General features: G+C 38.1%; 1 protein-coding gene across 3 annotated transcripts in view; it reads left to right on the top strand.

Annotated features, from left to right (window-relative positions):
• Positions 1–25,350, top strand: part of PHKA1 (phosphorylase kinase regulatory subunit alpha 1) — a 236,260-nt gene that overhangs the window by 59,963 nt on the left and 150,947 nt on the right. For all 3 annotated transcript variants that reach the window (XM_084869451.1, XM_084869452.1, XM_084869450.1), the window contains exons 8-9: positions 16,452–16,550; positions 17,217–17,363. In XM_084869451.1, the coding sequence (XP_084725577.1) occupies positions 16,452–16,550; positions 17,217–17,363 (246 nt within the window). The remainder of the gene's footprint in view (positions 1–16,451; positions 16,551–17,216; positions 17,364–25,350) is intronic.

Genomic DNA, 25,350 nt, shown 5'->3' with positions numbered 1-25,350 from the left:
CAGGATGAGGGGCGTGGCCTGAGGTCCCCCAACCCAGACTGGGGCAGGGGCATGCCTTGAGGTCCTCCATCAAGCCCCGCCAGGTGGAGGACATAGCCTGAGATCCCCTGTCAAACCATGCTGGGTGGGGGGCATGGTCTGAGGTCCCCCATCAAAGTCTGCCAGGTGTTGGGGAGGGGGGGCGCAGCCTCAGGTCCCATGGCCCAGCACAGGGAGGGGGCACAGCCTCAGGTACCGCTGGGTGGGGGGCATGACCTGAGGTCCCTGTCAAGCCCAACCAGGCAGAGGAGCACAGCCTCAGGACCCCTGGACTGGTGATATGGCAGGGGGTGCAGCCTGAGGTCCCCTGTCAAGGCCCCCCTGAGCAGGGGGTGTGGTCTGAGGTCCCCCAGCGTGATCGGTGTGGGGAGAGCAGCCTGAAGTCCCCTAGCACAGCACCAGGACAGGAAGAGCACCTTGAGGTCCCCCATGAAGCCCCGCCAGGCAGGGGGCATGGCCTCAGGTTCCCTGGCGGGGATGTGCAGTCTGAGGTACCCAGCCTGACACCAGGGTGGGGGGCATGGCCTGAGGTCCCCTGTCAAGCCACACAGGGGCAGGTGAGGGCATAGCCTCAGATCCCCGCTGATTGCTTGTTAAGGCTCCTTATGGGGACTTGGCCTCAGCTGTGGGTGCAGCCATATTTGTGATGGAGTGATGGTCAATTCGCATATTCCCTCTTTATTAGATAGGATGTGATGGATCAAATTGATTCATGGATACTTAACCATCCTTGTATCTATGGAATGAATCCCACATGATTCTGTTGTATGATCCTTTTAATTTATTTTTGTATTTTATTTGCCAGTATTCTGTTTAGGATTTTTAATCCATATTCATTAGAGTTACTAGCCTGTAATTTTCTTTTTGTGTGTTGTCCTTGCCTGGTTTTAGTTTCTGGGCAATGTAGGCCTAGTAAAATGAGTTGGGAAGCATTCCCTCTACTTCATTTTTTTGGAAGAGCTAGAAAAGGGTTGGTATTAAGTATTTGAATGTTTGGTAGACTTCACCAGTGAAGTCATCTGTGCTTTTGTTTTGTTTTGTTTGGAGCTTTTTAAAAAAATGTTATTTTTTTAAACAAGATTTATATGAACAAATATTTAAAAAAAACAAAGGCTAATTCTTAGGTCTCATTTAGTTTAATCCATTCATTTCTATAAAGTGTAACTTTCTCTAATGTCTTAACAAGTTTATCAATAAACAAGTCAAGCCCTAGCTGATTTGGCTAAGTGGATAGAGTGTTGGCCTGTAAACTGAAGGGTCCCAGGTTCAATTCTAGTCAAGGGCACATGCCCAGGTTGTGGATTCAATCCCCAGTAGGGGGTGAGCAGGAGGCAGCTGATCAATGATTCTCTCTCATCACTGATGTTTCTATCTCTATTTCCCTCTCCCTTACGCTCTGAAATTAATTAAAATAAAACAAACAAACAAAAAAAAAACAAGTCAAAACTATGAAAATACCTGTTTAGAGTCAACATAGTTTTACATATTTCTGTTCTATGGTACAAATATATATTTTTATTTTAAACCCAAGAGGATTTTCATTAGTTTGGATATTCTTAGGAGTATTCAATCTGTTTGGTTTTCCAATTCTTCATGATTCAGTCAAGGAAGGTTGTATACATCTATGAATTTATATATTTCCTTTAGGTTATTGAATTTAGTAGCATGTAGACTTTCATAGTATTCTGGAATAATCCTCTGTATCTCATGGTGTTGTAACTTCTCTTTCATTTCTTTTCTTTAAAAAAAATTTTTTTTAACATATTTTTATTGAATTATTATCTGTGTACATATTTTAACATCACCCCCCTTCCATACATACCCTCCCTCCCCAGAGTTTTGTGTCCATTGGTTGTACTTATATGAATGTATACAAGTCCTTCGGTTGATCTATTATCTCCCCCAGATCTCCCTACCCTACCTGCTGTAATTTGACAGTCTGCTTGTTGCTTTACTGTCTCTATATCTATCTTTTGGTTCATCAGTTTATAATGTTCTTTATTATCCATAAATGAGTGAGGTCATGTGGTGTTTCTCTTTCATTGACTGGCTTATTTCCCTCAGCATGATGTTCTCCAATTCCATCCAGGTTGCTGAAAATGATGAGAATTTCTTTTTTTTATGGCAGCATAGTATTCCATTGTGTAGATGTGTCATAGTTTTCTGATCCAATCATCTGCTGACAGGCACCTAGGCTGTTTCCAGATTCTAGCTATTGTAGATTGTGCTGCTATGAACATAGGGATGCATATATCCTTTCTGATTGGTGTTTCTAGTTTTTTGGGATATATTCCTAGGAGTGGGATTACTGGGTCAAATGGGAGTTCCATTTTCAGTTTCTTGAGGAAACTCCAGTGTTCTCCACAGTGGTTGCACCAGTCTGCATTCCCACCAGCAGTGCACGAGGGTCCCTTTTTCTCCGCAACCTCGCCAACACTTGTCGTTTATTGGCCATTCTGACAGGTGTGAGATGGTACTGCATTGTTGTTTTGATTTGCATCTCTCAGATAATTAGTGACTTTGAGCATGTTTTCATGTGCCTTTTGGCCTTCCTTCTGTCTTCTTTTGAAAATATTCTATTTAGGTCCATTGCCCATTTTTTAATTGGATCATTCATCTTCCTTTTATTTAGTTGTATAAGCTGTCTATAGATGTTGGAGATTAAACCCTTATCAGTAGTAACATTTGCAAATATGTTCTCCCACACCGTGGGCTTTCTTGTTGTTTTGTTGATGGTTTCTTTTGCTGTAAAAAAGCTTTTTATTTTGATGTAGTCCCATTTTTTATTTTCTCTTTAGTTTCCATTGCCCTAGGGGCAGTATCAGTGAAGAAGTTATTTAGGCATACGTCTGAGATTTTGCTGCCTGTGGATGCTTCTAGTATTTTTATGGTTTCCCGTCTGATGTTGAAGTCCTGTATCCATTTTGAGTTTATTTTTGTGTATGGTGTAAGTTGGTGATCTAATTTCATTCTTTTGCATGTATCTGTCCAATTTTCCCAACACCATTTATTAAAGAGACTGTCTTGATTCCATTGTATATTCGTGCCTTCTTTGTCAAATATTAATTGAGGGTAGTGATTTGGGTTGATATCTGGGTTCTTGATTTGATTCCATTGATCTATATGTCTGTTCTTGTGCCAGTACCAGGCTGTTTTGTGAACAGTGGCTTTGTAATACAGCTTGAAATCTGGTATTGAGATCCCTACTATTTTATTCTTCTTTCTCAGGATTGCTGTGGCTATTCGGGGTCTTTTATTGTTTCAAATGAACTTTTGGAGAGTTCTTTCTAGGTCAGTGAAATATGCCGTTGGTATTTAAGTGGGGAGTGTATTGAACCTATAGATTGCTTTAGGAAGTATGGAAATTTTGATAATGTTGATTCTACCAATCCATGAACATTGTATGTTCTTCCATCTGTTTACATCTTCCTCTATCTCTTTTTTCAGTGTCATGTAGTTTTCCGCATATAGGTCCTTTACTTCCTTAGTTAAATTTATTCCTAGGTATCTCAATTTTTTTTGGTGCGATGGTAAGTGGAATTGCTTCTTTAGTCTCTGTTTCTTTTTTTAAAAAAATATATATTTTATTGATTTTTCTTACAGAGAGGAAGGGAGAGAGATAGAGAGCTAGAAACATCGATGAGAGAGAAACATCGACCAGCTGCCTCTTGCACACCCCCTACCGGAGTTGTGCCCGCAACCAATGTACATGCCCTTGACCGGAATCGAACCTGGGACCTTTCAGTTCGCAGACCGATGCTCTACCACTGAGCCAAACCGGTTTCGGCTTTAGTCTCTGTTTCTATAATTTCACTATTGGTGTATAGAAATGCCATGAATTTCTTGGTGTTAATTTTGTATCCTGCTACATTGCCAAATTCATTTATGAAGTCAATTAGTTTTTTAATGGAGTCTTTTGGGTTTTTTATGTACAATATCATGTCATCTGCAAATATGGATAACTTTACTTCTTCTTTTCCAATTTGGATGCCTTTTATTTCCTCTTCTTGTCTAATTGCAATGGCTAGTACTTCCAGTACTATGTCAAACAGGAGTAGCGAGAGTGGGCATCCCTGTCTTATTCCTGTTCTTAGATGGAATGGTGTTAGTTTTTGCCCATTGAGTATGATGTTGGCTATGGGTTTATCATATATAGCTTTTATTATGTTGAGGTATGATCATTCTACTCCCACCTTGTTGAGAGTTTTTATCAGGAAAGGGTGTTGGATTTTATCAAATGCTTTTTCTGAATCAATTGATATGACTATATGATTTTTATCTTTTAATTTGTTTATGTGATGTATCACGTTTATTGATTTGCGGATATTGTACCATCCTTGTATTCCTGGAGTAAATCCTACTTGGTCATGGTGTATGATCTTTGTGATGTTCTGCTGGCGCCAATTTGCTAGAATTTTGTTGAGGATTTTGGCATCTGTGTTCATGAGGGATAATGGCCTGTCTCTTTCATTGAGTTGTCTTTATCTGGTTTTGGTATTAGGGTGATGCTGGCTTCATAGAAGGAGTTTGGAAGTGTTCCTTCCTCTTGAATTTTTTGGAATAGTCTGAGGAGGATAGGTTTTAGTTCTTCCTTGAACGTTTGGTAAAGCTCTCCTGTGAAGCCATCTGGCCCTGGGCTTTTGTTTGCTGGAAGCTTTTTGATGACTGTTTCAATTTCTTCCCAAGTCACTGGTCTATTGAGATTTTTAGATTCTTTCTGATTGAGTTTTGGAAGTTTGTATTTTTCTAGGAATATGTCTATTTACTCCAGGTTGTTCAGTTTGTTGGAATAGAGTTCGTAGTTGGGTATTTTTTCCCATCTTGTCTTCTAGCTCATTGATGCGGTCCTCTGCTTCATCTAGTCTACTCTTGATGCTTTTTATTGAGTTCGTCATGGTAGCGATTTCATTTTTCATTTCTTCTTGGTTCATCTTTATTTCTTCTTGGTTCTTCTTCAATTCCTCATGGTTCTTTTTCATTTCTTCTTGGTTATTGTCAAATTTATCTTCCATTCTTTTTAGCCATCCTATGATCATTACTCTGAATTCTTGCTCTGCTGGGTTGCTTGCCTGTAACTCGTTTACTTCCTTTTCTGGTGATGGCTGCTTTTCTTTCATCTGTGGGCTATTTCTTTGTCTCCCCATGGTCTCTCTTTTCAGAATGTCTGATTATGTGGTGTTCCTTCTCCTGCATTGATTTAAAGGCACAAAATACAACACTACCAGGTACAACACAAGAGGCACTTAACAGGAATGTATTTATGATATTAATAACCTCTAATAAAGGTGACCACTAGAGAAAGGCAAATTATGGGATATGAGAGAAGGAAGAAAGGTAAAAATAAAATAAAGAAAAATAAAAAAAATTAAAAAAGAGGGATAAATAAAAGACATAAAAAAGGAAGAAAAAGTAATGACGAAATTAAGTTGGAAAACAGGGAAAAAAGAAAAAGAGAGAGAGAGAGAGAGAGAGAGAGAGAGAGAGAGAGAGAGAGAGAAAGAGAGAGAGAAAGAGAGAAAGACAGACAAGAAGCAGACTAAGAGAGAAAGGGGAAACAAATTATATATATATATATATATATATATATATATATATATATATATATATATATATATAAAATTCCCATAGAACAACCACTAATCCCTGCCAATGCCAGCAACAATACTTGGAGATTAATATGAACTATAATATCCACTATTATTAAGTAAGGCTATGATATACAGAAGTAAAAAACAAACAAAAACAAAGGATTAAAAAAATACAAAGCAAAAATAACAACACAAGAATAAGTATAACGATTTCACTAAAAAGCATAAAAATTCACTATAATCAACATTCATGCAAACAATGACAAAAGGATAGAGAGGAGAACAGTTTTTGTTTTTTTTTAACTACTTAATATAGTTCAGAGAGTGGTATTTATACACTTGGATCAGGGGGTTGGAAATTAGGTCTATAAGTATGGTGAGAGCTTTAGCAGGGGGTATACAGAAAGAATAGGGGGAAAACTAAAGCCAGAAAGGGATAGGATAAACAGGAGACAAAAAGGGTAAAGGTTAGTAAGAGAGTGATGGTGTAAAGGTTGAGTTGTGATAAGGTTGAACAATGCTATAGTAGAGATTAAAATAGAATGAAGACTAATCCTAATGTAAAATAAAGAGAAAATAAAATGGTATTCAGAAAAAAAAAGAAGAGAAAGGAAACAAAAAATGCAAAATAGCAGTAGTAATAGTGATGATTGAGATTGAAAGATGTAATAATTGAAAAGGTAAAATCAAGTAAAGAAAAAAGAAAAAAAATTTGTTTTTTAAGTGAAAGATGTAAAAAATGAAAATTAAATAAAAGATGTAAAAAATGAAAATAAAATAAAGAATAGTAAAATTAGCATAAATATGTCCAGTAGTGGTCATTCACTTCCTCTGTTATTTGGCACACCTGATTCTCGGACCAGACAGTCTTGCAGTTCCCAGCATCCCACTGCACCTCAGTTTTGTAAGGTAGTCCTTAATTTTAAGTAGGGTATATCTTAGTTATTTGTGTCCGTTTATTTTTGATTAATTAAAAGTAAAAAAAAAAAGCAGTTTGTAATTCAGCCCCTAGGTGGCAGTGTTTCTGGTTTGACCTCCTTGTCTTTTTGGTTGCTCTGGCCTTCTTTCTCTATGGTTCTAGCTGCCAGGGTGCCAGCTGGCTCCCAGACTATCTCTTCTGGCTCCGATCCCCCGTTTCCAAGCAGGCAATTTCCCCTGCAGTCCCCAGGATATGCCCAACTGGTCAGTCCTTCCCTAGTATTCAGAAGCAAGGGGGTGAAAGGGATCAGGCGCCAAGGTGTCCAGATGTTCTGCCTTTGGTGGGACAGGCCCGATTCTTAACTATCTGTTTTAAAAAAAAGTCCCGCTTCTGGGGAAGATTACGCCAAACCCAGCACTGGGTGTCGCTGGGCAGGATTCTCACTGCAGCCGCAGCCTTCTTTAGGCGCAGCTTGGCGCAGGGGGCCGCTTGGGCGCACAGCGGCTGCAGTTGCTGCCGGTGCAGTGGGGACCCAGAACCCTCATGCTACCCCTCACACTCTGACCTTTCCGTGGGTGATCGAAGAACTCCCTTGAATCCACGTGTTTGCGCTGATTGGGGCGTCACAGCTGCTCGATGGTCGCCTCTGCTGTGGGTTTTCCAGGCCTCAGAGAAGATCCTTCTTTCCTGGTAAGATGGCGCAGCCTTCCCTCTGAGCCCTTAGCTCTGGGAGAGGTCTCCGTAGCAGCAGTGCTGGTTGCTTGGTCAGGAAATCCTGTCCAGTGGACCCTTCCTTACCTTCCTTTAGAGTTCCGCTGCCCCTTAGCTGCGAATCAATATTCCCTGAGCGACTCAGATGTTGCTTTTATCTGTTCTGGGACCAGGGTCAGAACAAGTCCGTCTGTTCGGTCACTATCTTGTCTCCTCACCCTTCTCTTTCATTTCTGATTTTATTTATTTAAATCTTTTTAAGCCTTTGTCTTTAGAGCTGAGATGAATTTCATACAGGCAAATTAGAGTTGGGTCTTATTAGTTAATCCATTCTACCACTCTGCCTTTTAATCAGTGTGTTCAGTTCATTTACATTTTGGGTGATTATTGATGTATGAGAATTTCCTATAGCCATTTTATCTTTTGTTTTCTGGTTGCTCTGTATCTCCATTGTTTTTCCCCATGCTTCTGTTTCTGTCTGCTATTTTAGTTTGGTAGTTTTCTGTGATTTGTTTTCTGTTTCATCACATTTTATGTGTCTTGTCTTAGCTCTGAATTTGTGTGTGTGTGTGTGTGTGTTATTATTAGATTTGTGTAGAATGTCTCATATATAGGAGTGGGCAAAAGTAGGTTTATAGTTGTATGTGAAACAAAGTTTATTCTATATTATTATTTACTAGAGGCCCGGTGCACAAAATTCGTGCATGGGGGTGGGTGTCCCTCAGCTCAAGCTGCACCCTCTCCAATATGGGACCCCTCAAGGGATGTCCAACTGCCCGTTTAAGTCTGTTCCTGTTAGGATGAGGCCTAAATGGGGAGCCAGACATCCCTCTCACAGTCCAGGACTGCTGGCTCCCAACTGCTCACCTGCCTGCCTTCCTGATTGCCCCTAACTTCTTCTGCCTGCCAGCCGGATCACTCCCTAACCACTCCTCTGCCAGCCTGGTTGATACCTAACTGCTCTCCTGCCAACCTGATTTATGCCTGACTGTTCCCCTGCCAGCCTGGGTCCCACCCCAACTGCCCTTCCCTGCAGGCCCAGTCATCCCCAACTTCCTCCTCTGTAGGCTTGATCACTCCCAACTGCCCTCCCTTGCAGTCCTGGTTCTTCCCAACTGCCCTCCCCTGCTAACCATCTTGTGGTGGCCATCTTGTGCCCACATGAGGGCAGCCATCTTTGACCAAATGGGGGTATTCATCTTGTGTGTTGGAGTGACAGTCAATTTGCATATCACTCTTTTATTACATAGGATTAACTAGAGGCCCAATGCATGAAATTCATGCAAAAGTAGGCCTTCCTTCCCCCGGCTGCCAGCACTGGCTTCCTTCTGGCACCTGGGACCTGGATTGGCTTCCCTCCAGCACCCACAGGCACCTGGGACCGGCATGGCTTCCCTCAGGCCACCTGCAGGCACCCAAGACCCGGATTGTCTTTCCTCCAGCCACGGCTTCATCCTGAAGGATATACAGAAGGACATCCAGTCTAATGAGCATATTATCCTTTATTATTATAGATTATTGTATTATTTTCCATATGAACACTATAAACCTACTTTTGCCCACCCTTGTATACAATAGTCCTTTTTCTTCCAATTGCCTCTTATCTTTATTCACCTGTATAATTTTAGATCAATTCCTCCTCCCCTTTTATGATTTTGTTGTCAAAGATTATCTTTTTTATGCTGTTCATTTATTACCAACTTACACAACTTGTAGTATAGTTTTTTTTGTCCCTTTTCCCCTTTAACTTTTTATGTTATAACTGTTTAATATCTTATTCTAAAATGGAGCTGCAATTTCTTGCTTCTGTTTGTCTTCTAGCCATTTTACTCAAAGTTTTGTATATTTTTGTTATTTTGTTTCTTTTTTATTTTTAAAAAATATATTTTATTGATTTTTTATAGAGCGAAGAGAGAGGGATAGAGAGTTAGAAACATTGATGAGAGAGAATCAACTATCAGCTGCCTCTTGCACACCCCCTACCGGGGATGTGCCTGCAACCAATGTACATGCCCTTGACTGGAATCGAACCCGGGACCTTTCAGTCCGCAGGCCAACGCTCTATCCACTGAGCCAAACCGGTTTTGGCTGTTATTATGTTTCTTTTTTTGTTTGTTTTTAACTCTTTATTGTTGAAAGTATTACATATGTCCCTCTTTCCCTCCATTAACCCCTTCTAGCCCTCCTGCCCCCTCCCCAGGCCTCCACCACCCTATTGTCTGTGTCCATGGGTTATGCATATATGCAAATAAGGTCTTCGGTTGATCTTTTCCCACCCACCCACCCAGCACCTGCCTTCCCTTTGAGATTGTACAGTAAATTAGTTTTTAATAAGACTACACATGATCCCTTGGTGCATGGTTCTACAGGTTGAGTGGCTTGTTTGAATCCTGTTTACAAAATTTATAAGCACCAACTGTAATACACATTCCTCCAAAATCAATGGCAGAGCTCTTGTCATATCAGAGGTGCCTTCACAGGCCCCTTAGTCACCAGACTCCTCCTCTCCCTGGAAAGGCCATTAACAGGTAGCAGAGTGTACACTCTTATTGGGTCTAAGTATTTTCATATTTTACACAAATACAATTGTCCTGTAGAATATATCCTTCCAACATTTCTTGTAATGCAGGTCTTATAGTGATAAATTATTTCAGCCGTTATTTATCTGCAGAAGGATTTAGTTTTCTTTCATATCTAAGAAACGTCTTTGCAGAGTATATTGCCCTTGGCTGATGGTTCCGCTCTTCCAATATTTTGAATATTTCCTTCTATTGTCTCCTGGCTTATAATGTTTCTACTGAAAAATCTGGTTATTATCTAATAGTGTTTCCCTTGTAGGTTAGTCTTTTCCCCCCTGGCTATTTGAGAATATTTTCTTTGTCATTAATTTTTGACAATTTGAATAATATGTGTCTTGGAGAGGTCTTTTTGCAGTAATACAATATAATTAAGTGTTTTGTTGGTGTCTTCTATACGAAAGTCCAGTTCTTTCCGTAGGATTTGGAAGTTCTCATCAATTATTTCTTTTAGTAGGCTCTCTGTTCTATTTTTCTTCTCTTCGCCTTCTGGTATAACCATTATTCTCATATTGCTCTTTCTAATGGAGACAAATAGATCTTGTAGAGTTCTTTTATTTGTTTTAATCCTTAACCCTCTATCTTTTTCCTCCTTGGTTATTTTTAAGTTTCTATATTTGAGCTCACTAATTCTCTTTTCTATCTGGTCTGTTCTGTTTCCAGTGATGGCTAATGCAGTCCTCACCTCATTTACTGAGTTCTTGAGCCCCAAAATTTCAGTCTGTTTGGTACAGTACTCATTTGTTCATTAGATTTATTCCAAAGCTCATTGAACTTTCCTTCTGAGTTGTCTTGTATTACATTGAGGTTCTTTATAACTGCAATCTTAAATTCTCTGTCATTAAAGTCACCATCTTCCATGACTTTGGTTCTTAGATACTTTTCATTTTCTTTCTATATCCCATGTTACGTGGTTGTCCATTGTATTTGATGAATTGTTTCTCTGCCTGCACATTTCAGGTAAGGAGTTCTTTTTGTTGTTTAGATACTGTTTTTCTCTTGATAGGTAGGGTACTTTTCTTTGTTTTCCAGCAGATGATGGTATATCACAAGGTTTGGTGCCTCTGGGATCATGGTAGAGTTGTATTTCTTAGGTTAAGGAAAATGCCATGTACCCACTGGGATGGTGGATGTCCCTTCTATGATCACTTTCCATGGTTATGGAGCACTACTACTCTGGTAGGGGAATGTGGCTGGTAGTAGAGAACTGGCTTTTCAAATTCTCTGTACTACCTCCTTTTTACTAAAGTCACTTGGTGTGTTTTCAGAGGTGTCTTCACTACCTTTATCAAGCTCTGCCAGGTTGAGTGGGGCAAGAAAAGCAAGTACATCATCCACCTCATGCCAGCAATGGCTGCTGGTATGAGGTGGATGATGGCATCACTGTACTATTAGTCTTCCCACCACCTCTACCAGATCTGCTGTGATGGGGAAAGGGGGAAAGAGATTTTTTCCCCCAAGAGACCATTGCTTCTGCCTCTCTTAAAATCTAAGCAATGTGTGAGGGCTGCAGCCCTACTTCTCCATGGCTACCAACTCACTGGAACTGTAGTGGGCACCCAATTGCATCTATGACCACCATTTTTGACTTTGTTCCTTATGCCATCTTCCTACTAATCCCAATACACCCACATTCAGATGTTCCAATGATTTGTATTTTTCAGTATGTGTGTGTGTTGAAGAGAGTATCCTTTGTTGTTATAGTTGTTCAACCTGTAAATTTAAGGGGAGAAACAAAGGAGTCTTCTCACTCCACCATGGTATGGACATCATTCCAAGTCCTTAAATTTATTTTTATTGATGTATAAGTGACATATGCCATTGTGTATATTAGAGGAATAATACAATGTGTTGATTTGATACAAATATTTATTACCCAAGCATTTTTGATTACATCATATAGTTATCATTTCTTTTTTGTTGCTGTTTTTGAGTCAGATGAGTTTTTATATATATTGGATATTAACGCCTTATCAGATATGTTTTTGCAAATATTTTCTGCCATTCCATAGGTTGCCTTTCAGGTTTTTATAAATTATTTCTTTTGGGATGCATAAACTTTTTAGTTTGATGTAGTCCCAATTATTGTTTTTTGCTTTAGTTGCTTGAGTTTTTGGTGTTATCTAAAAAATCATTGCAAAGGAACTTCTTCCCTGTGTTTTCTTCTAGGAGTTTTTGTGGTATGAGGTCTTATGTTTAATCCTTTTTAAGTTATTTTTTAATTTCTTTATTGATTAAGGTATTACATATGTGTCCTTATCTCCCCATTACTCCCCAACCCCCCCACTCATGTCCTCACTCCCCTGTTGTCTCTGTTCATTGGTTAGGCTTATATGTATGCATTCAAGTCCTTTGGTTGATCTCTCCCCCTTACCCCCACCCTCCCTTACCTTCCCTCTAAGATTTGATGGTCTGATCATTGTTTCTCTGTCTCTGGATCTGTTTTTATTCATCAGTTTATGTTGTTCATTATATTCCATAAATGAGTATGAGATCATATGATATTTATCTTTCTCAGACTGGCTTATTTCACTTAGCATAATGCTCTCCAGTTCCATTCATGCTGTTGCAAATTTTTATGTGTAAGATAGGGATCTAATTTTATTGCTTTGCATGTGACTATCTGTGGGGAAGCACTGGACTTGGTTGGGATGTCTGTAAGGAGGATTATCTGAAAGGTCGGGGCTTCTGAGGGGATCTTGCTAAAGGTGGCAGTCCCTACCTTGACTTTTTCAAACAAGTCTGATCCCCCAGGGTGTTTGCTAAAATATCTATGTTTAGTCTTTAAAGACTGACCTTGTAGAAACATGTGGTTTCTTAAGGATGCTTACCTTGCTGAATATATTTAGAGGTTAATTTTAGTTCAAACTGTTATGCCAATAAAAGTCAAAGGAGGCAGGTGAATGGGGCAACTTGGGTGTGATAGCCAAGTAGTGCCTTAGCCCTTTCTTTCAGAGAAACGTGTGTTAGAGTAATCATTCATCCATTATTCAGAGTCTGCCAGTCAGTCCCAGTAGCTATCTTATTTTCCCAACACCATTTATTGAATAGTTGAAGACATTTTTCTTTCCTCATTGAGTTCTTTACTCCCTTATCAAATATTAATTGACCATAAATCCAGGAATTTATTTATGAGCTCTCTATTCTGTTCCATTGATGTCTGTGCCTATTTTAATGGCCATACCATACTATTTAATTACTATACCTTTGCAGTATAATTTGAAATTAGGAAATGTGGTGCTTTCAGCTTTGTTTTTATTTTCCACAATTGCTTTTGTTATTTGAGGTATTTTGTGGTTCCATACAAATTTTAGGATTTTTTTTTGCATTTCTTTTTAAAATTTCATTGGAATTTTGAAAGGGATTCCAATGAATCAATAGATGGCTTTGGATAATATGGACATTTTAACAATATTAATTCTTCCAACTCATGAACATGGGATATCTTTCCATTTGTTCATGTCTTCAATGTCTTTCATCAAAATATAGTTTTCATTGTACAGATATTTCACTTCCTTGGTTAAATTTAGTCTTAAGTGAGGAGAAACCAAGATGGTGGCATAGGGTAGACACCTGAATGCAGCCTACCACAACAATTTTCAATTTAGAACTGGAAAATGGGATACATTGCCCTAAAGCCCCGGTCAGCTGGCTGAGAGGAGGCTCTACCATCTGGGAAGGAGAGAGAAGGCACGCTGAACCTCAGGAACTGTGAAGGTGTGGAGAACTGTTCAAGCAAAAAGGCAGCCACGAGTTTGCTGCTGGCTTACTCCAGGTGCGCAGAGAGGGCGGACAGCTAATGCGCAGTTGGCTTTCTTGTTCAGGAGGAAAACAGAACCACCCTATTGTTCTGATAGATGGACCCAGTCAGAGAGAGGCTGGACTGTCAGGCAGCAGGCAGAGATCTCTCGGAGGTGTGTGAAGCCAGTGGCCATTACTGTGAGACTCAGGGAGGGGCTGACAGGAATCCAAAGCTTGTCTGCACCACCCTGAGACTCTGCCCCATCCAAGCTGAGCACAGAAGCCCTCCCGGAGGCTAGCTTTCTCTTTCACCATGAATAGGACTTTACTAAAGTGGAACTGACAGGAATCCAAAGCTTGTCTGTGCCTATACCAAAGAGGTGTGCGTACCTGCAACCAATCTTGCAGGACTCACCACGAATAGGACTTTCCTAAGGCGAGACTGACAGGGAAACAAAGCTTGTCTGCACCACCCGGAGACTCCGCCCCATCCAATCAGAGTACAGAAGTCCCCCTAGCTGAGACACTGCTGATCCTCACAACCATTTGGCTTGGAGATATACACTTCCCAGTGATACCAACAAAAAGCAAGGCTTATTAACAAGACTGCACACACAGGCTACAAAGGGCTATACCAAGACTGTCCACTCAGGTAACTGGGAAGGCTATGCTACTGGCCTCTATCAGAACACCTAGCACACAAAACTATTCCATCAAATCAGGGAAGCAGCAAAAATGCAAAGAGACAGGACACAAAAGGAGATGGAGGAAAATAAAAGAATGGACATTGAGTTCAAAACTACAGTTATAAGGTTTTTTTAAGAATTTCCTAAAAAAAAAAAAGCCGATAAAATAAATGAGACCTATGAGGATATGAAAAGAGATCAACTAGAAATAAAAAGGGATCAACTAGAAATAAAGAAAACTTTGTCTGAAATAAAAAATATTACACAAAGTCCTAAAAACAGATTGGAAGATTGCAAGAATCAAGACAAAGATTTGGAACACAAAGAGCCCGAGGACATTCCTCTGCAGAAGCAAGAAGATAAGAGAATCCAGAAAGTTGAAGATAGTATAAGAAACCTTTGGGATGATAAAGAACATTATAAACTGAAGACCAAAAGATAGATATAGAGACAGTAAAGCAACAAGCAGACTGTCAAATTACAGCGGGAGGTTGGGGAGATCAAGGGGAGATAAGAGATCAACCGAAGGACTTGTATACATGCATACAAGTACAACCAATGGACACAAAACTCTGGGGAGGGAGGGTATGTACGGGAGGGGGGGTATTGGTATATGTACAAAAATAATAATTTAATAAAAAATATATATTAAAAAAAAAAGAAACCTCTGGGACAATGTCAAGTGAACCAACATCAGAACTATGGGAGTCCCGGAAGAAGAGAGAGATCAAGATACCAAAAGCATATTGGAAAAAATAGTGACAGAAAAATTCCCCCACCTGGTGAAAGAAATAGACTTACAAGTCCAGGAAATGCACAGAACCCCAAACAAAAGGAATCCAAAGAAGACCACACCAAGACACATTATAATTAAAGTTCCAAGAGCAAAAGACAAAGAGAGAATATTAAAATCAGCAAGAGAAAAGCAGGTAGTTACCTATAAAGGAGCACCCATACGATTGTCAGCTGATTTCTCAACAGAAACCATGCAGGCCAGACAGGAATGGCAAGAAATATTCAAGGTGATGAATAGCAAGAACCTACAGCCAAAAATACTCTACCCAGCAAAGCTATCACTCAGAATCGAAGGCCAGATAAAGAGCTTCACAAATAAAAAAAACTAAAGGAGTTCATCACTGCCAAACCAGAATTATATGAATTGCTGAAGGGGGTTCTTTAGGAAGAGGAAGAAGATAAAGATAACAATTATGAACAACAAATACCTAACTATCAACAAGTGAAACTGAACACCATGGGAATTAAAAAATCTGATGAAAAATATTAAATGGTGAATATAATAGAATGAGAGTTATGGAAGGGGAGTGGACTGACGATTCTTGGGGAAAAGGGGAGAGGTGCGGGAAGAGACTGAACAAAAACTGTGCACCTATGGATGAGGACTGTGGGGGGTGGGGAAAGGGCAGAGGGTGGGATGGGAACCTGGTGGAAGGGAGCAATTGAGGGGGGGGGGAGAGGGACACATTTGTAATAATCTGAACAATAAAGTTTTATTTAAAAAATTTAGTCTTAAGTATTTGACTGAATTTGATGCTATTGTGAATGGGATGGTTTCTTTTTTATCTTTTTCAGATAGTTCGTTGTTAGTGTACAAAAATATCACTGATTTCTATATGCTGGTTTTATATCCTTCAAATTTTTGTGTTTATTTATTAGTGTTTTTGATTGTTGAGTCTTTAAGGTTTTCTCTATATAAGATCGTATCATTTGTAAATAATGACAGTTTTCCAAATCAGATGCATTTTATTTCTTTTTCTTGCATAATTGCTCTGGCTACAACTACTAGAACAATGTTGAGTAAGAGTGGTAAGAGTGGGCACCCTTTTCTTGTTCCTGATCTTAGAGAAGAAACTTTCAGTTTTTCACTGTTGAGTATAATGTTAGCTGTGGGTTTGTCATAAATGGTCTTTATTATATTGAGGTATATTTTTTCTATATTGAACTTATTGCAGCGTTTTATCATGAAAGAATGGCTACAACCTTCATCTTAATTGTCTCTGGGTTAGTATGTAAGCAAAAGAACAACTCAGAGGCTTTTCAGAATAAATACTGTTATTGTATTTTATGTTCTGAACATATTCAAAATTACATTGTGTGCTTTGATGTGATACTGAGGTATAGGGTGTAATATATGTAATACTGAAATTGACCTTTCCTTCTTTGTTCCTCACAGGCAGCCCTAGAAGCATTAGATGAACTGGATCTGTTCGGTGTGAAAGGTGGGCCCCAATCAGTTATTCATGTCCTTGCTGATGAAGTACAACACTGCCAGGTAAGAAAATAATAGACCATATTATAAATAATTTTATTCTTACTCAGATTCAGACTTAGTGTGGACTTTAGAATACAGAGACCTGATTGAGAATAGAAAATCTTATGTATTACTATGTGCCAAAAATATCAGACATTCTATCTATACTAATAAAAGCCTAGGTGGCCCTTGTTCCCACGTGTGACGACCTCATGTCATAACAAGATGGCCGTTCCTATGTTGTCACAAGATGGCCATCACAAGATGACCGCCACAAGATGGCCAGCAGGGGAGGGCAGTTGTGGGTGATCAGGGCAGCAGAGGAGGGCAGTTGGGGGTCATCAGGGCAGCAGGGGATGGCAGTTGTGGGTGATCAGGGCAGCAGGGGAGGGCAGTTGGTGGAAATAATTGCTAATTGAGCAACAGGATTGTGGGTGGGATAATGATGTTAAGAGTATTCACCCATTAGCAGCTGCTTAACAATCAGGATTGGAAAACATTGAGAGCAGTATTGAAACAAGGGATAATGTACAGAAATAGCTAGTTTTTAAAGCTCTCACTATTGAATGATGTTTAGTTTTTCATCTGAATGTTGCTCTTCTACATAAATCTTTGGAAATTAAATTTGTAAGTTTTACAAACGTGAATTATTCACTAATGTGCCACATTTGATTTTCTTTCTCTTAGTCTATCCTTAATTCAATACTTCCCCGGGCTTCAACATCCAAAGAGGTTGACGCTAGTCTACTTTCAGTTATATCCTTCCCAGCCTTTGCAGTAGAAGATAATCAGTTGGTGGAGGTCACAAAACAGGAAATCATTACCAAACTTCAGGTATGTGTACATGTGCCTTTCTTTCCTTTAGGATTCTTACTTTAAAGGGAAATTATCTTTTTAGGCCTTCATTATGACCCGAGTCTGTGATTTAACCAAGTAATCAGGGTTAATATCACCAGAAATAAGGTGTTTTGACATCATGTACTCTCAATATAGTGCAATGAGAAGTGCATAGCACCTCTGTGACATCCTTCTGAATAATGCATAACCTCAATATAATCATGGGAAGACAACAGACAAAAATCAAATTGAGGGGCATTCTTTTTGTTTTGTTTTTATTATAATGAGCTATTTTATTTTATTTTTATGTATTTATTTTTATTTTATTTCCATTTTTATTAAGATATTATATGTGTACATATCTTCCCATTGGCCCTACCCCACCCCACTCCCATACATGTCCCCACCCTCAGTGTCTTGCATCCATTGGTTATGCTTATATGCATGCATACAATTCCTTCAGGTGATCTCTTATCTCCCCCACCTCTCCCTAATTTTCCCGCTATAATTTGATAGCCTATTTGATGCTTTACTGACACTGTATCTATCTTTTTGTTCATCAGTTTATACTGTTTTTATTATCCACAAGATATTTACATTATGATTCATAAAAGTAGCAAAATTAAAGTTAGGAAGTAGCAACGCAAACAATTTTATGGTTGGGGGTCACCACAACATGAGGAACTGTATTAAAGGGTCCTGGGATTAGAAAGGTTGAGAACCACTCATCTACAAGATGATGCTATAAGCAAATGAACCATCCAGCCAGGTAGAGTTGTATAAGGTCTTTATAAATTTTAACTCTTAACCTCTTATCAGATATAACATTGGCAGACATGTTCTCTCACTAAGTGGTTGATGGTTTTCTTCACTGTAGAAAACATTTTCAATTTGATGTAGTTTATTTTTGTTGTTGTTTCCCTTGCCTGAGGAAGCATATCAGAAAAAAAATTCATGGGAGAAATGTCTGATATTTTACTGCCTAGGATTTCTTCTAGGAGTTTTATGATTTCAAATTTATGTAGTCTTAAATCCATTTTGAGTTTATTCTAGTATATCATGTGAGAAGATGGGTCTAATTTCATTTTTTGCATGTAACTTTACAATTTTCCCAACACAATTTATTGAATACTAGTGGCCCTGCATGAGTAGCTTGCTGCTGCTTGCCTCATCTGGCTGCCCCTCCCATGACAGCTTGTAGCTCTCTGCCTCACATAGCTTGCTGCCCTGCTCTCCTGCTGATCGGTTGTTATGTGATGGTGTCCTGATCAATTTTCATATTACCCTATTATAAGTATAGATACTGTCTTTACCCCACTGTATGTTCTTGCCTCCTTTGTAAAACATTAATTGCCCATATAGGTGGGTTTATTTCTGTGCTCTATATTCTGTTTCATTGATCTATATGTCTGTGTTAAAGGCAGTACCATGTACTTTTGATTACCAAAATCTTGACATCAGGTAATGTGATAACTCCAACTTTGCTCCATTTCAAGATTGCTGTAGCTTTTAGGCGTCTTTTGTGGTTCCATATCAATTTTTGGATTATTTGTTCTACATCTGTGAAGTATGCCACTGGTATTTTGATGGGAATTGCATTGACTCTATAGGCTGCTTTGGGCAGTATGGACATTTTAACAATGTTAATTCTTTCTATTCATGAGTTACCATTTATTTGTATCTTCTTCAATTTCTTCCTTCACTGCCTTATAATTTTCTGAGTTCAGGTCTTTTACCTACTTGGTTAAAGTTATTTCTAGGTATCTTTTTTATGCATTTATAAATGGGATTGTTTTCTTAGTTTTGCTTTCTGATAGTTTACTATTAGTGTATATGAAAGCAATGTTTATTTTGTATCCTGCTACTTTACTAAATTTATCAGTAGTTTTTTGTGGATTTTTAGGCTTTTTTAAATATACAGTATCATGTCATATGCAAATAATGAACATTTTATTTCTTCCTTTCAAATTTGGATACCTTTTATTTTCTCTTGTATGATTGCTGTGGGTAGGACTTCAGTATTATTTTGTATAAGGGTGGCAAAAGTGGACTTCTCTGTATTGTTATACAAAGTGGAACACTTTTAGTTTTTCCCTATTGAGTATGATCATAGCTATGGGGTTGTCATATTTATTCTTTATTATGTTATGTTCCCTCTGTTCCTATTTTGCTAAGAATTTTTATTATAAGTAAGTGCTGGATATTTGATTTTTCTGAAACTATCTCTATGATCATATGATTTTATCCATCATTTTGATATGTGGTATATCACATTTATTTATTTGCTCAAATTTTACCAACCTTGTGTCCACTGAATAAATCCCACTTGATCATAGTGTATGAACTTTTTCGTGTACTAGTATTGCTGGCTTTGGTTTACTAATATTTTGTTGCGGATTTCTCCATCATGTTCATCAGTGATATTGACATATAATTTTTTTTTATTTATCTTGTCTTTATTTAGTTTGGAATCAGGATAATGCTTACTTTGTAAAACGAGCTTGGAAGTATTCTCTCTTGAATTTTGGGAATAGTTTGAGGATAGGTGGTAGTACTTCTTTCAATGTTTGGTAAAATTCACCTGTAAAGCCATTTAGTCAAGGATTTTAGTTTATTGGAAGTTTTTGATTACTTGTTTAATTTCGTTAGTTATAATTGGTCTGTTCAGATTTTCTTTTTCTTTCTTTTTAATTCAGTTTGGAACATTGAATGGTTCTAAGAATTTATCCAGATTGTTCAAATTATTGGCATATAGCTGTTCTTAAGATTTTCTTACAATACTTTGTATTTCTGTGGAGTGAGTTGCTTCTACTTTTTCATTTCGAATTTTGTTTATTTGGATCCTCTCTCTCTCTCTCTCTCTCTCTCTCTCTCTCTCTCTCTCTCTCTCTCTCTCTTTTTTCTTGATGAGTTTAGTTAAAGGTTTGTCAATCTTTTTTTTGTTTCTTTTTTTAGGTGTATTTTATTTTAATGTACATTTATTGTTGAGAGTATTACATTTCCCCCATTGAAACCCTCCACACCACAGCCTCCTCAGGCCTTCACTACACTATTGTCTGTGTCCATGGGTTATGCATATATGCATAGAAGTTCCCCAGGTTAATCCTTCTCCACCCACACATCCTCCCCCACCTCTTCTCTGAGATTTCTCAGTCTATTCTGTGCTTCTCTGTCCCTGGATTTATTGTGTTCAACAGTTTATTTTGTTCATTAAATTCCAAATATGAGTAAGATCATGTGATAGTTGTCTTTCTCTGCCTCAATGATTTCACTTACCATAATACTTTCCAGGTCCCTCCATGCTGTCTCAAAAGGGTAAGAGATCCTTCTTTTTTTCCTTGGTGTAAATGTGCCACAGATTTTTTTTATCCACTCATCTACTGATTAGCACTTGGGCTATTTCCAGATCTTACCTATTCTAAGTTGTGCTGCTATGAACCAGGGGTGCATACATTTTTTTCTGATTGGTGTTTCGGGTTTCTTAGGATATATTCCTAGAGTTGGATCATTGTGTCTAATGGCAGTTCCATATTTAGTGTTTTGGGGACCCTCCATAATGTTTTCCACAGTGGCTGCATAGTCTGCATTCCCACCAGTGGTGTACTAGGGTTCCCATTTCTCCACATCTTCACCAGCACTAGTCATTTATTGATTTGTTGATGGTAGCCATTCTGACAGGTGTGAGGTAATATCTAATTTTCATTTCAATTCCCATCTCTCTGATGATTAGGGACATTGAACACTTTTTCGTATGTCTGTTGGCCATCTGTATGTCCTCTTTGGAGAGGTGTCTACTTAGGTTCTTTGCCCATTTTTTAAATTGAATTGTTTGTCTTCTATTTGTTAAGTTGTATGAGTTCCTTATATATTTTGGAAATTGACCCCTTATCAGATCTATGTTCTCCCATAATGTGGGCTTCCTTTTTATTTTGTTGATGGTTTCCTTTGCTGTGCAGGAGGTTTTTATTTGATATATTCTTCCTTGTTGATTTCCTCCTTAGTTTCCCTTGCCCTAAAAGATTTATCAGAAAACATATTGCTACTAGAGATGTCCGAAGTTTTGCTACTTCTATTTTCTTCTAAAGTTTTTATGGTTTCACAACTTAGATTTAAATCTTTTATCAATTTTGAAGTTATTCTTGTATATGGTGTAAGTTGGTGTTCTAGTTTCATTTTTTTGCATGTATCTGTACAATTTTCAGAACACCATTTAGTGAAGAGACTGCCTTGACTCCATTGTATTCTCTTTCCTCCTTTGTCAAATATTAATTGAACATAATGTTTAGGTTTATTTCAGGTTCTCTGTTCTGTTCCATTGATCTATATTCCTTTTCTTGTGCCAGTACCAGGCTCTTTTGAGTACTGGCTTTGCAGTATAACTTGATATCTGGTATTGTATCCCTTCAACTTTGTTCTTCTTTCTCAAGATGGCTGTGGCCCTTTGGGGGCCTTTTTGGGTTCCATATACATTTTTCACATGTTTGTTCTAGATCTGTGAAATATGCCATAAGTACCTTAATAGGGATTGCAATGAATCTATAGGTTGCTTTGAGTAGTATGGATATTTTAATGGTGTTTATACTATGAATCCATGAGCAAGATATGTTCTACTTGTTTATATATTTCTCTGTATCTTTTTTTCAATGTCCTGTAGATTTCTGAGTGCAGGTCTTTTACCTCCTTGGCTAAATTTATTCCTAAGTATCATAATTTTTTTGTTTCAATGGTAAATGGGATTGTTTGTTTAGTTTCTCTTTTTAAGAGTTCATTGTTGCTGTATAAAAATGCCATAGATTTCTGGGTGTTAATTTTGTATTCTGCTATGTTGCCAAATTCATTTATTAAATCGAGTATTTTCTTTGTTGGATACTTTATGGTTTTCTATGTACAATATCATGACATCTGGAAATAATGATAGTTTTACTTTCTACTTTTCAATTTGGATGCCTTTACTTTTTCTTCTTGTCTAATTCCTGTGGCTAGGACTTCCAGTACTATGTTTAATAAGAGTGGTGAAATAGGACATCCCTGTATTATTCCTATTCTTAGGGAAAATGGTTGTAATTTTTGCACATTGAATATGACATTGGCTGTAGGTTTGTCATGTATGTCCTTTTTAAAACGTAGTTATGATACCTCTATTCCCAATTTGCTGATATTCTTTTTTCAAGAAAGTGTGTTGTATTGTGTCAAATGCTTTTTCTTTAAAAATATTTTATTGATTTCAGAGAGGAAGGGAGAGGGAGAGAGAGAAAATGAGAGAAAACATTAATGATGGGAGAAAATCATTGATTGGCTGCTTCCTGCACACCCCACACTGGGGATCAAGCCCACAATCCAGGCATGTGCCCTCTCCAGGAACCGTAACATCCTGGTTTATAGGGTGATGCTCAACTACTGAGTCAAGCTGGCTGGGCTTGAATGCTTTTTCTGTGTTAATTGATATCATCAGATGATTTTTGTCTTTCAACTTGTTTATGTGATGTATTATGTTTATTGATGTGCAATTAGTGTACCAGCCTTGCATCCATGGAATAAACCCCATGTGGTCATGGTGTATGATGTTTCTAATATATTTTTAATCCTATATGCTAATATTTCTTTGAGGATATTAGCATTGGCCTGTAATTTCTTGTTACGTCTTTATATGGTTTTGAAATTAAGATAATGCTGGCCTTATAAAATGAGCTTGGAAGTTTTCATCCCTTTTTTATTTTTTAAAATAGTTTGAGTAGAATACATGTTAGTTCTTTTTTTGATTGGTATAACTTCACTGTCAGGGCATCCATACCAGGCCTTTTGTTCGCTGGGTGTTTTATTATTATTATTATTATTATTATTATTATTATTATTACTTCAGTTTCATCAGTAGTTATGGGCCTATGCAAGTTTTTTTTTTTCTGATTCAATTTTGGAAAATTGTTTTTCTCTAGGAATAGGTCCATTTCGTCCACCTTGTCCAGCTTGTTGGAATATAGTTATTCATGCTAATTTTTTTTTTTTTTACAATTTTTGTTTTTCTTTGGTATTGTTACTTCATTTATGGTTGTGTTTATTTGTGTTCTCTCTCTCTCTCTCTCTCTCTCTCTCTCTCTCTCTCTCTCTTTGTTTGATGATACTGGCTACAGGTTCATCAATCTTGTTTATTTTCAAAGAAACAGCTCTTTGTTTCATTGATCTTTTGTGGGTTTTTTTTGTTTGTTTGTTTTTTTAGTTTGTCATTTATTTGAACTATGATCTTTATTATTTCCTTCCTTCTATTTCCTCTGGGTTTTTCCTTTTGTTCTTTGTCTAATTATTTAACTTGTATGGTTAGATAGTTTATTAGAAGTCCTTCTTGTTTTCTGAGGTATGCCAGTATAGCTGGGAACTTCCCTCTCATGGGTGACTTTGTGGCTCACCTGCCATTATGTCATCTGAGCTGTTGTGGAGGTGCTAACAGAACAGAACAAAATATAACACAACAAAAGAAGAAACCAAGCAAAAACATTCAAAATACCCCTACAAAAACACCTAAAGCCACCCCCTGAGAAGAGAAAATTAGGAAAGAGAGTCCTAATGGTAGAAGAAAATTAAAACTATGGAGAGAAAAAACAAACTAACTAACTAAAAGAAGCACCCCCCCAAACAACAAAAAGGGGGAGAGGAATAACAAGGGGCAGAGGTGAAATAAAGAAAATAAGAATAAAGAATAGGGGAAGAAAGTGATTTAAAATTAAAGAGGATGAAAAAAATTGAAAAGGAAAATAAAGAATAAAGCAGATAGACCCAAAATAATAAAAGGAAAAAAGATGAGAGAGCAGGAGAAAAAGGAAAAAAAATATTGAGTAGGAAAAGGGAAGACTAAAATAGGACAGATACAATAGAGACCAAAATAATAGACAATCAATAAAACAGATAAGGAATATAAATAAAGGACAGACAGAAAGGGAAGAGAATAAAAAAATGGTGAAGTGGCATTTGTCTTGGCCATGTTTAGTGCCTCCTTGGAGCTCCTATTGGACTCTGCTCTTCTGATGACTGTGGCTGAATATTTTGTCTGCCAATTTTGGACTTCCTGGGAGGTACTTAGCTACCAACCATTGTCAGAATCTGTCCTCCTTTGGCTTTCAACAAACCTGCTTGAAGCTCCGAGAGATCCACAGTTTCTGTCTCCACAGCACTTGTCTACACGTGGGAGCAGTTAATCTGCCTTGTAAAGCAGGTTTGTTAGTGGCATGGGGCTTAGTGTTTGGTCAGTAAGCTTCCCACATTATCAGGGTTCCACCTCTACCCTCCTTTAGCTGTCAGTCAGCTCTGAAAGCACTTTATGCAGAATTGGGAGTCTAGAACTCTGGGTTTCCCTTGAGGGGATGGTGCTATTCAGATTTCAGGGAATGTGCTGGATGTTTTTCCATGTCCCAGAGTTACTCCTCTGGGAGTGACCAGAATATTGCTCTGCCTTTGTCATGACAGAGATCCTATATGTAGTCCAGTAGGCTCAGCTGTAAACCTGGAGTTTCTATTAGCTCTCCTGTATGGGGGAAGCAACTATCAGGTTCACAGGAAAGTTGGGTGGATGGCCCTACCCTCAATCCAGTTACTGATGCTTCCTGATACTGTTCTAACACAAAGGTTTGGACTTTGTTGTCTTCTGCAAAGGTCAAGATGCAGGGTATGGCAGGCAGGGTGCCTGAGGGTCTGGCAGGCCCTATCACTTAAGGTGGGGTTTTTTCTCTTCTTGAGGGCAGCTAGCTCCTCTCAGGAAAAAATGGCTGTTTCTATTAGGTCTAGTAACAATTAATGTCGTTTTCTAATACTTTTTAAAATCGAATTTATTTAAACAATACAACAAAATTTAATCAACAATATAGTTGCCGTTGTTTTCTACTACTTGTGCCCAACGCTCAGGAAGCATTTTAATCCCTCTGTTGTAAAATTCTTGTGATTTTGATGCAAAAAATTCGGTCAATGCATTTTTGAGGCATTCTTCATTATTAAATTT

The sequence above is a fragment of the Pipistrellus hanaki genome (assembly GCF_964339955.1).
Source record: "Pipistrellus hanaki genome assembly, chromosome: X".
Taxonomy (NCBI): Eukaryota; Metazoa; Chordata; class Mammalia; order Chiroptera; family Vespertilionidae; genus Pipistrellus; species Pipistrellus hanaki.
This window is presented reverse-complemented; position numbering and strand designations above follow the sequence as displayed.